This window comes from Streptopelia decaocto, assembly GCF_964273445.1.
Source record: "Streptopelia decaocto genome assembly, chromosome: 12".
Taxonomy (NCBI): domain Eukaryota; kingdom Metazoa; phylum Chordata; class Aves; order Columbiformes; family Columbidae; genus Streptopelia; species Streptopelia decaocto.
The window spans coordinates 7,428,953-7,441,463 of NC_138667.1; the positions used below are offsets into that span (position 1 = coordinate 7,428,953).

Sequence of the window (12,511 nt, forward strand, 5' to 3'; positions counted from 1 at the left end):
TCTCCTTTGTTGTCTCTTGCTCAGTGGGATCTGAGTCTGTTTTTGCTGGAAGGACAAGCTCCTGTGCGCTGGCAGAGGGATGGGGCCTGCAGCGAGGTGTTTTCACAGTGCTGTTCCCTCAGCGCAAACACAGGGCATGCTGATGTCAGGAGAACTCCTTCCCAGCGATAGGGATGGAAATGGGAGCGTATACAAGCGTATTCTTTGAGGCAAACTTAAGAAAACTGGGAATGACAGAAACCAGAGCTGTCAAAAATCACTTATTTAGGTAACTGAGGTACCTACCTCAGCCTTTAACCTCAGCAGCTTTTTGGCTGAGTCCTTTGAGATCTAAGCAGCTTCCACAAGTGCTGCTGGGTTTAACTGCCCCATGTAGACAGTTTAAAATGTGTGTGTGTGACAGTAATGCTTAGATTTATTGTTTCGTTGACACTTTATGTTCCTCAGTGCCAGACAAAGCATTTCCTGTGCTGGGTGTCATGCCAGATATGTGGCAGCTCCCTCTCACTGCGATTTCCATTAGATGTCATAACAGCATACCTGCTTTTTATGCTGTTCTGCATATAAAAAGCAGTGCTGGCACACCCTACATTTGTTATGGTAGCGTTTCAAGAGGAAGCCGAGGGTTTTTTCTTATCAGAAAACAAAAGTAGCAAGAATGAGGCCATATAATAAGTTGATGCAAGTAAAAGGTGCCAAATATTCTGCATTAAAGCTCACCTAAAAACATGTCCTGATCCTTTTTTTTCTTTCTCTGTCATGCCTGCACCTTAAACATTTTATTTAGAGCAATAGTTCTCGAGTATGTGTGTGTGTGCACATATATCTGACTGTATACGTATGTTTGTGCATATGTATATACACACCCATATGCATTTTTAAATAGTTCCTGATAGAAGTAAACATTGTCTAAGTGATAAGAAAATAAGGAACCAGCTGCTTTTCTCTTGGTGTCATAATATTCATGCACTATTACTATTAAATGATTTAGGTAGTGACCTAAAGGAACAAAAGAAACACATTGTATTTCTTAGGGAACGGTCAAAAATTACTGTATAACTGTGTTCTAATGTCCAAAAAGCCCAGATATTGAATAGCACCACTTAGAGAAAGTTTTCAGTAGCAAATGGAATTTCCTCAGAAGTTTAAAAGTGCTCAAACCTCTGACTGTCCTGGATGTTTTACTGGTCCTGTAGGAATGATATACAGACCTCTTTTAATGCTCTGGCCCTGTATGAGCAGTCATTTCTCACTAACTTTTACAGGTTGTTTTGCTTTTGGTTTTTTTTGGTTTTTTTTGTATTGGCAATATTACCTTTAATATAAATATTTTGTTCCTTTTTGTCTGCCCCACAGAGCAGAATGGTATTGAAGAAACGCTTTCCGGCCGGTTGCCTTGGATGGAGACACCTATTTTTATGCATCATTTATTGATCATGCAGCACAAGCGATTATTTAGTACATTCTATTTTTTCATAAAACTTGCTGATGCCAAAGCTTTGTATTAAGGAAAAAGTGAAGAAATAAAAACTTTAATTATGAAATATTACTCTGTGAGAATTTTATTTTTCTTCTTCGACTTTCCGTGTCCGCACTTAAGTTTGACAGCCTTTTGTAAATTTTATAAAGTGCTTTATTTCCTTTGAATGATTTCGTCTTTGCAAATCTGTATTTTTCTCCTTTCATTTTGGGACACTGGAGCTACCAAGTGGCAATCTCATGCTGTGCCACCCTCACGATGCCACCTGGCGCTGGAATGACTAACGAGAGTATTATGATCAATCACTCCAGACCAGCTTGTTAGAGAAAAAAGCTGGGCTGAGCATTCTAGTATATAACAGGTTTACCTTGAATCCAGCTGAGAATTAATTTGAAATCAGAACATTTCCTTCGTTTCTTTTCCTATAATGCTCCTCTGTCACACTGGGAAGACTGCAGTATGGGTTTTGTCGTAGGTCAGGCATTGCTGAAGGTTTGCAATGCTGTTTTCTCAACATACGAACCATAAACCTCTTCTTACTTTTGCTTTCACCCCACCCTTCCTTCTGATAAAAGTGAAGCTGCTCTAAACCACTTCTTCCTTCCTAATACCAAGTGAAAAGGTGTTTTTTTCCCCCCCTGTGAAGCCTCCTTTCATGTTAGTGACAGGGGGTAGTTTTTGTTCAAATTCAGATCGTGAAAAATGGATAATGGTCTTTACAGTGATGTGGAAACTCTATGCAAACATGTCCCTTCTTGCTGCGGCTTTGCTGCTGCTGCGGAGGCAGAGGGAAAACATCTCAGCACCGTCCTCGCTCCGGCTGCTTCACGCAGGTTCACTTATGCAAGCGGCGTGTGAGTAATTTCACAACCGTCGGTTAAAACACGCGGATCTGATTCACAGCCAAACGCTAATGCCTGAGTTAGCGAGATGAAGGCAACAAATCGGTAAGGAAAGTATAACTGATAGAAGTTAAAACCTGTTCTGCGTTTGGTTGTTTTTGCTGTCCTCGTATGGAGATGTAGACATTTGAAACTTAATGTTTTCTAATTTAATTAAATCAACAGAGAGAAACAATTCTGCTGTAGGATTTACTTTTTTATGTACTGGGAAACAGAGGGTTTAATTTAATTTTATTTTTATGTATAGGCGCTTTTAGAACTTAGGAACACAGCCAGAGTCTACATTAAAATAGTTGCTTAATTCTTGTCCAGCAGGCTTCAGCTGAGAAGGCAGCTTTTATAATAGGAAATGAATTATGTGATAGCTTCAGTACATTTAATAGAATTATTTTTCAGCGTGTCCTTGTGAAATTTTGAAAGAAACATGAAAACAATAAAGCAGTAAGCGCATTTCGAAAGACTGGAAAACCCCATTGGATTTACACATGAAGAGAAGAAAACCTCAACCATACGTGTCTGACAATGGTCTCCGTGTAAAATACCGTGTTTGTCAACCGAGTGTTGTTGCCAGGAATGGAGGGATGTGGTCAGAGTGTGATTTAGGGTACAGGCTATGAAACAAAGGGTGACATTTTTTCACCCCTCTCTCAACAGCAATAGTGAAGTTGGTGGGTTTGTGCTTGTCTCCTGAAACAAAAATCCCCCAGTGCTGTTTAATGCTGTTGGAGGGATGTGCAGGGCCAGCCCGAGCAGCCCGGTGACCCAGATGTGAACAACAAACGGGTCAGCGCCTGTTTCTTCTACAGAGCAGCAGCAGTTGATCGATATTGGGAACAAAATGGTTGATAGAGCTTCTCGTGCATTTCCCTCTGTAGAGGATGTAAATAACACAGGGCCATCTTTTTTAATCTATCTTTTGAGCCTCTAACAATTGTGTCAACGAAGCATTAGCAAAAATACACAGTATCTGCAAGGCTAATTACAGGTCAGTCTAGCAGTGTGAGTTTGTCCTGTTAATGAAATACTCTGCACCACCCCAGAAACTCACTTTTTTGACTCTGGATAGACATAAGAAGGAAATTATCAAAGTTTTTGTTGCCCACCATGCTTTTAGATACCCGTACATAAAGGATGAGTGAAAAAGAAGGCAGGACTTGGCCAATAAAATATAATATATATATATATTTTAGAGAGAGAAAGTATAACAGGGTATAGTTGAGGAGGGAGCAGCAGTGCCTTGCTGCACAGCTGGCTTCAAGGGAAGGATGTTTTATGAGATAATCCTGCTCTGTTGTTAATAACTGAGAGGGTGCCTGGAGCAGATTGTCTGAGTTAGGAAATGCTGTGGTTGGATTTCCATGTTAAGTTGTCGTGTCGGAGGAGCTGTGGAGGGACCAACTGTGGCCTTAATCAAAGGCTGAGGGCATTAAAATACTTGCCAATGGAAAGAGCACCAGGTGATAATTAGTCCTGATGCACCTGCAATGCTACAACGTTGCTGTTGTCTCTGATTTTTGGCCTTGGTGTTGTGCCTGTGGTAGGGGTGGAGATCAGTGCCAGTGTAGTATGTTTATTTTCAGACTCAGTACAAGTTATTGGAAAAGTTCTTTGTAAGTATGTAATGAAGAACATTGGCAGAGAGCACTGAGGGATTTCTTTTCATGTATTGAGACCGAATGCAGACTTCCCATTTGTTTTCCATACCGAAGGGATAAATCTTGATCTTTCTTGGGAAGCGCAAAATAGGAAGGACAGATTCATAAGCTGAATTTGGAACTGCGGATGTTTCTAGTTGTCCTTAAAATAGCTTTATTCAGTAAAAGGGCTGGTGCCATGTTTTTAAACAAACACGAGCACTTTTCTGCATTAAGATGAGCGTAGCTGGGTCGCTGTGCCCTGCTGACTCTGTTGCTGTGAATTGTGGGCAGTGGTTCAGACCCAGTTATGGTGGCTGAGTGCTGCAAAGCCCTGAGCCCCAGCTGGGTGTTAGCGCTGGGCGGGCTGTGCCGAATGGCTGGGGAGAGAGACATTTAGAAGAAGAATGAATTATGTGTCCCAGGAGTGGAGCGAAAGCCAAGAGGTTTGGGTCTGTATGGAAACATGCAGGCTCCCTGGCGCTGGGTGGCTTGAATTTATTTTGCCAAGAAACAAGAAAACATCACAGTAAAGAGTTGTAGAGGTGTTGGATATATAGTGCCTTTTTCCAGATTCATTTTTAAAATTTCTTATCAGATGACCTGTCTGCGTGTTGATTAAATCTCTCCCTTGGATCTGCTGGAGTGGAAGTGTGGGCGCACACAGAGGAAATGACTGCCTGGGCTGTCTGCTTCCTAATCCCCTGTTTGACTTTTGTGTAATAAAAACAAGAGCAACACCGAGCTTGTAGAATCTTCTTTGTTTTGTTTCAGCATTGGCTGTTCAGTATGTGACATTTCAGTGGGTAGAAGAAAGGGAGATGAAACATTCAATATCCATGGCTTATTTCAACAGCAGACTGAGATTTGGTCATTGAAAATCAAACAATCCTGACCCATAACACATTCTTTTTTTCTTCTCTGAGTCTCTGTCTTTTGGGTGAGTGGGGAAGGAGAAAAGGTGTTTCAGACAGAAGCAGCTAAATTCTTCTTCCCTCATCTCTTTTGTAAGCTCTTTATTTCCGAAGGGCATAGGCTGGACTCAAAATCTGGCAAAGAAAGGAGGAGGATTTAAGCTCCTCCTTAAGGATCCTTAAGGATCTAAATTCTGCCAGGGCTAAAGCTGCGGTCCCCTAAGTGTCTTGCTCCACTGATGCCTGAAACTGGAGGTACCTTGGTTTGCTGGGTGCCTTCTCCATGAACTTGGAAGCTTTTCAGTTGCCTCCAATGTGGCTGCCTGGTCTATTGTGTTCTGAGCAGCCTTGCTCCCAGCTAATCCCTGCTGGGATAGAGAAACTGAGTAATGAAACGTTTTGGCTGAGGGCCTGATCTGATAGATGCGTTCAGAGAGAACTGTGCGTACACCAGCAGGGCTGGGCTCCTCGCAAAGCACATCTGTGGTTTGGAGAGCTGCGGGAACACCAGGTTGAACTGAGGAAAACTGAGGAAAAAAAACCAACTTTCATTGCTCACTCTATCAATAGCCACTTGGTGCTTTTTCGAGGCGTCACCAGTTTTGGAGAAGGTTGGATCTCCTTTGGTTCTGTGTAAGGAAATATGGAGGTGACTCCGGGGGGATGGAGGTTGCTGAGCTCTGGAGGAGTCAGACTCTGGGCAGCGGCGGTGGGACGATCCCGGGTGACATCCTGGCTCGGCCTGCTCCTTTCAGCCCTGTGCTGGAGCACTTTGTGCTGGAGCACGGCACAGGGACCTGGGCACCTACCAAAGGTTTCTGGGTGTCTTGGGGAAGCACGTGCCGGATTTGCAAGGCTGTAAATCAACAGCAAGTGCTGAGTGCGAAGCTCCGGCCTGCCCTGGCCTTGCTCAGGCTTGACCTGTTTTATCTGAAAGAGCCGTCTGAAGTGGGATTGTTGATGCATGTGGAAAGCAGGTGCTTTGAGCTGGCAGGGGAACACATGGACAGAGGTGAACTATTTAATGTGGCTGTTGCTGGTTTGAGTTAAAAGGTGGCTTTTTTTTTCTGTTTTTTGTGGTCGGCACCCGCGTACAAGGATGTTTTACTCAGTTCTTGCGTTGTTCATGTGTGTTCCTAACGAGACGTTGTTCTACCTCTTGTAGGCAGTCACTTCTTCCATCGCAACTCTCTGTCCCCTCGAAGCCTGGTCTACGAGAGCGAGTTCTCAACCATCGAGCCTGCCTTGGACATGTATGACGAGAACAAAACCTGAAAGGAATCCGTGCTCCTTCCTGGCCCTTTTTCCGTTGTTTTCATTTCTCATTCCTATTGTTGTGTACTCTTTCCATGGATCTCCTTTGTCTGAAGAAGAGCTGCTTTTTCCAGAACACGAACCCACCTTCTCGATTGCAAAGACGAAGACCAGCTGTGGTGGTTTCTGAGGGTGGCATCTTTGAGCTGACAAAGAGTTGCGCGCAAGCACGATTGTCTGATGGAAGTTGCTGAGTAACAGCATGGGGAGCCGTGTCGGTCCAGCCGCGGCGAAGCAGAAGAGGTTTTAACGGTGGTCCTAAGAGTTTGTGTTGGACTGCAAAGGCGTCTCTCACACGGGCGTCTGCTGTTTCCAGTTTTTTAATTGTCCAGATGGTTGGGCAATGTTGGAAAGGAAACTGATTGTAGAGGAGATGGCCAGTGACTGGTAAAAGCACTCGTATATCTCGGTCAATCCATAACCTTACTGTGAAATAGCCCCTTCTGAAAGGGACCTTTATAAGTGCATTGAATTTCCTACAACCCACCTAACCCCTGACAATAGCAAACCAGTCTGACGTTAAAGCTCCAGAGAGGACCTGCATATGCAGAAAGATTGCAAGGAACTTGATGCTTTTTTTTTCATCTGGTTCAACTGAAGCAGGAGAAGAATACACAGAATATACTTTTGGTCCTTCCATGTGCTCAAGTCAAGTGAGTCTCTTTCCGTAGAGAGGACATTCACAGAACCAGCACTTGATCTACCTGAAAACCGTTAAGACTTTTTGAAATATGCAGGAATCTAATTAGCTTTCTTTCTCACTTAACTTTTTTTTGGGGGGGTGGGGTTAAAAGAATCCACCGAATTTTTCACTGAGGTTTTTTAAAAGCCAGCATGTTGGCATTACACAGAGAAGCAAAGAGGTAAGCTGCTTATCCCGTTCTCCCGTCAAGATCTGCAACAGTTAAATAACAAACATGTTCTCCAAGCTATGCCCTTTCCCACTGACATCAATAATGGGAATGCAGAAAGCAGCAGCAGAAAGGAAAGCGGCAACTGCTTTGACACTCTGCAGGAAAAGTCAATTCTTACCAGTGTGTGACAAAAGCGGTGGGGAAATGAATATGATTTGGAAGCTTCTGAAAGAGCAATGCAGAAAGGGAGAGCGAGAGAGGAACTGCTGGGGTTAAGTCGTCCACAGCGTTCCTCAAATGAGCAGATGTGGAGGAGCGAGTGCTTCTGCTCCACCTTTTCCTAGCGGACAATGCATAGCTGTTTAATGAATGTTTGGATTTTTCTCCATTGCAGTCTGAGTTACTGTAGGTGTAGAAATGCATTTATGTCCTTGTAATGTGAAACAAAGCTTCACCTTCTGTATAGGCATCTTGAGAAATCAGTTAAGCCAAAAAGAAAGGTAAGACATACCCTGCCATGCTTTAATTTCATCCGCTTTTGCTACAAGCAGGGGAATTTCCCCTCCTTTATTATGTTTTTTAATTGTATAGCAGTGTGCTTGACATATATCCTTACCTGAAGTGTGGTTCAGCAGTGTCTTTAACACGGATGTTTAAGAGAAAAAGAAAAACCCAGCTCTGTAAAATGAGGAAATAACGATCCTTTTTGCCGAGCGTGCTTTGACTTTTGTTGCTGTGCATCAGCTTTATTTAATCTGATCATTCGAGAGTGGGTGATGTGAAGTAATACCCACATTTATATTTACCAAATGCACTTTCATTGCCGTTCAGCTCACTCTAGAAATATGCTTAAACCCTGAACTTTTTAAGAGCACAATTTTAACACCCACTTTCTCCTACAAAGAGAAGCGAAGGTGGCAGAAAGGGCAGCTGGTGGCGGTCAGTCCTTCCTCCCCTCGCGGGTGTGCAAAGCGAGCCAGCGAGCCCAGGCAGAGCTCCCAGACCCAGCCTGGCTGAGCTGAGCTCAAGCCTGTACAAGGCTCGGGGGCAGCAGAAGGGCTGGTTGAGCAACCCCCGTTTTGCAATTACATGTGCGAGCTCACAGCGGGCAGACAAGTGGGAGCGGGGCACTTCCGAAAACAAACGCCGGAGAGAAAAATCACCGTCTCTCCAGGATGTTATAGGGCTTGTTTTCATCTGTGGTGGGCAGTCAGTTACATCAAACCGGCAAACACCTGGGTGCTTGTGGGTAAATACAAAAACATCTGGGTGTCTCCAGCAAGCGCGCGGCAGCCAAGGGCACCGTCACAAGAGCCCGAGCTGGGTGCAGAGCCCCTGCCAGTGGGTTTTGGGTGGGGCGAGCCCCTTGCAGCACTGCCCGGGCCATGGATGTTCCCAGCAAACCCCTCTCGGAGGGGCTGCCTCGGCCTGACACGGGGATTTGCCCCAAGGCCACTGGGAACGTCACCGTTTGGGCACCAGAACAAAACTGATGGTTTCTCAGCTCCAGCTGAGACCGTTTGCACCAGCTGTGTACCAGAGTATACAGAAAAGCCAGAAAACAAATGGAAATTAAGACAAACATTACGAAGTACGAAGCCCCCAAAGACGAAATAATAAATAATGTCATTTATATTCTGTTAAAGCTCCTTATTGCTAACCTAACATCTTGGTTTTAACGGGGGAGGGAAGGGTTGGCTCTGTGGAGATCAGGGTCTGGCATAGTGATTTAAAAACGGATTCATGTTGTAGCATCTTGGATAAGGGAGCTGACGGTTATAATTGACATCCTGGATTTACAAAATCTTGCAACACTGGAGAAATTAAAAGCTCATTCAAACAATTGATCCCTACGTGCGTACTGGGACGTGCTATCGCAGACGTTCTTCTACTTAGTCATATTTAGGATGGGGAGGAATCAGCACAGCAACGTGGGTATTTTTTCTGGGCTGTGCTGGTAAGTTTGAGGTTTTCCTTTTAATATTAATCAGTATATAAAAAAAGCTTGATGAGCATCGTTGTTCTTGTTCTGCTGCAGTGGTGCTGTGGATGGTTGAGTCATTTCACAGAAGTAAAATACACTGCAATCTACCAAGAACTGCAAGTGCCAGTAACTTGGAAAATAATTTTTAAGGTTTAAAGTAAGTGCTTTTTAACAGAAAACATTAATTTTATGATTTCTACATATTTAAAAAAAAAAAAAAAGCTTTTATCTCCAAGTGTTTCCCTAAACTATTTAAACCCCAGCACTTCACCTTCTCTTTCCCAGCCTCTTGTTCTATGAAAGTTTTGCATGTTCCCGTAAGATATTTGTAAAATCAAGGTTTGCTTGTGTTCTTAGAGGATAATTGCCAGTAAAAAAAAAAAAAAGAAAAACAGACTGTAAGTGTGCTTTTTACCTATAATACTAATATTAAGTATTAAATTTGAAGCATGTTAAAATTTACTTAACGACACTCACAATTCCTCCCTCTGGTGAGCTTCTGTGTTGGTATCTGCTTGTATTGTCCCCTTGCTTCTGGGATGCTTGCCCTGGCACCTCAGGATGCTATAGGAATAGCCAGATATCCAACATAAGCCAAAGAAAGACCACAAATAGTTAAATAAATGTGTTTAGGACCATGTTATGAGACTTTTGTACATCCTGTTTTCTTTAAACACACTCATGTAAAACAGCGCAAAGGTTTGGGAGAGCCAAGAGCTTTACCAGGTACTGAAAAGCAGAGAGAGGTCTGCAGGAGCCAAGGGTCAGGCCGAGCCTCAGGCTGAGCCAGGTTTAGGTTTGAGATAAGGGCGCAGTCATAGGTGGTGAGCTGAGGGATGAAGGCACCAGGCTTGAGCTCTGCAGCCTGACTACTAGGGAGTGAGCTGACTTAGTTGTTAAAAACATGTATATTTTTTTTTGCGTAGCTGATAGTCATGCATGTGGTTCTTAGAACGAAGCAAGCAGCATGGCACCGCGCACAGCAGGGCACGCGGGGCACATAGAGGGGCTGCCAGCCCTGCGGGCGGACGGGAGGGCAGGAGGGCTCAGGGCAGAGACACCTTGAACTTCACAGTGAAGCTTTCACTCCTTTTTCACCCCGTCTTACACATCCATATGTGACCTAATTTTTCAACCTGGGCCGTGCAGAAGAGCACATGATGTGCTGTGACAGCTTGCATATGTGTCGTTATATTTAAAGATATGTTTGGTTTCTTTCCTTTCCCTGCCAGCCTTGGTGCAGCGCAGGGTGCTGCCGTCAGGGCGGCCCGTGCTCCGGCACGCTGGGTGCAGTCTGCTGAGCAGGGGACAGGGCGACAGGGGGAGAGCTGCTCCAGTTACTCAGATTGAGGGGAAATCAGGAGACATGTATACTGTACTTCCGCAGGCTGGTGCTCATTTTGACTTCGTTTCCGATGTCTTTGAAATAATCAAGAGAAAATGTTGTACCCCAAACCCTTTCCTCACAGGCTGCAGTGACAAGAGCATGGATGGGATTGTGCTCCTGGTGCAGGGCCATGGTGCTGTGTAACCCCCCATCGCTGATGTCCTGACCTGTTGGCCGAAACCCCGACCTCGCAGGGGCCCGTCAGTTTTACTTGGTGCTTGGGCCGGGGGGGCAGTGAAAGCTGCTTATATCAATCTTTCAAAGCAGCACTAATTGACAACTTTTCTATGTTAGTTGTTTGATCCTTTTGTTCATCTACTCTTTTTAAAAGCCTGTAACATTCACTCTTTATCCTCCCCAATTAATCTCTGCCCTTCATCTCATTGATTACTACTGGTTTCCTCCTCCTCTCAAGAGCCAGGCGAAGGTCCCCATTGCACAGGCACTGCCATCCACCTGCCCTCCAGCACCTTCCCCAGCGCCATGCCACCACCGTGCCAGCCAGCCCCTCCAAGGGCATTCATCGCTCCAAACCAGCATCGCGGTCCGTGGGAGTGTGGAGCAGGCTGGGTGGGACACGGGCGGTTGCTGTGCAATGCTCCTTCTGTGGATCCCTGCACGGAGCATCCTTTCGGTCCTCAGCCCACTAGCCTCATGGAGGTGCCCAGGTGAACAGAGATGGATGTGTAGGTTGTGCAATGCTGTCTAAATATTTGTTCTTTTTATGCCAATAATGTCCAGGGTCTCTGAGCATGGTAGAAGGTGTTGCTGAAAAATAGCCCCTTCCCTTACGAGTTGTAATTAAGTATTAATATTCCTGCGAAGTAAGAAGTACACAGGGTTTTGCTGAAAGTTGAGGCTCTTCAGAGTGATTTCATTGCAAGGCTGCGGTGTAACGTGAGCTAGTGTCATACGGCTGGGGTTTCACAGCCTGAAGATCTGCTGCACATGCACATGGAGGCTCCCTGTGTCCTGCCGGGCACGGGCTGTGCCCTCCTCTGCTGGCACTGCCTGCAGCCCCTGCGGCTGAGCCCGCAGGAGCAGGACGGTTTGTAATCTTTGCCCAGAGCTCTGTGTGTTTGCTGCATCATTTGCCTTTTTATCTTTTCTGCTGCTCCCCCTGCGCTCCCGGGCTCATCTTTGCTTGGCTCTGACTTGGTCTTCAGTGACCAGAACCCCTCAGGGGAACAAGAGCCGCTAATTCCCAACAGAGCAGCTCTGCTGGGTTGTGGTAATGGCATCTGATGCCTAAATTTGCTCTTGATCAACCATGGCCGTGCCTGTAACACCCTCTGGCTGTGCCAGGTAGTAAAGCCTGTGTCTACCCTCAGCCTTTGCACATGTCTGGGCTGCATTAGGGGGGATAATAAAGAAAAGAGTTCAACAACCCTCCCATGCTCCAGCATAGGAAAGTCTGGGCTTGAAAATAAAGTTGACGCTCTTCACTGCTTTCAAGCCAGGAAAGTTTAATGGGCCGTTTGGGGCCGCTAAAGCAAAGCTCCTGTTTGCAGATCCGTGTGGTTCCTGCATCGCAGCCAGCGTTGCGGCGTCCCAGCCTGTCGCCTGCCCGGGCTCCATTGTGTGTGCATGGGAAGGTGCTACAAGAGAAAAAGAAACAAAAAATCAGTTGCCAGCACCTCAGCAGGTAGACTCTTTCCACCCTATATGTGTAGGCTTTACTCACAACACTGGTAAGGTCTGTCATGCTAGTCCTATATAGCAGAATAACCTTTCTGAGCAAAATTATTAATAGCATCGCTCTTCTGCTTATCTGGTCAGCCCTGCTGCAGTTTGCAAGTGGATGTTAAATACTAAAAGCTTCCCTGTACGACCGTACCTACTTGGGATCACCTGCTCGAGGCCATGGCTACCTATGCACAGAATCCACCGAAATGGGATCGTTTTATTCCAGCAGAGAGGGGACACCCCAGCCTTCGGGTTTGGGAGACGGCAGCAAATAACAAGGAAAAAAGGAAAAAAAAAAAAAGGCGTGTGTGTAAAATGCGAAGTCTGTTTGAACTGGCTTGCTGCGAGGGGGCCCG

General features: G+C 45.3%; 1 protein-coding gene across 2 annotated transcripts in view; it reads left to right on the forward strand.

The window, feature by feature from the left end:
* Positions 1 to 9,694, forward strand: part of RNF130 (ring finger protein 130) — a 49,033-nt gene extending 39,339 nt beyond the window's left edge. Inside the window, exon 8 of one of the 2 annotated variants that reach the window (XM_082063488.1) lies at positions 6,096 to 9,694. In XM_082063488.1, the coding sequence (XP_081919614.1) occupies positions 6,096 to 6,205 (110 nt within the window). In that variant the 3' untranslated portion in view covers positions 6,206 to 9,694. Of the gene's footprint in view, positions 1 to 1,356; positions 1,545 to 6,095 lie in introns of those variants that run through there. The other variant, XM_082063487.1, reaches the window with a different exon arrangement.
* The last annotated feature ends 2,817 nt before the right edge of the window (positions 9,695 to 12,511 follow it).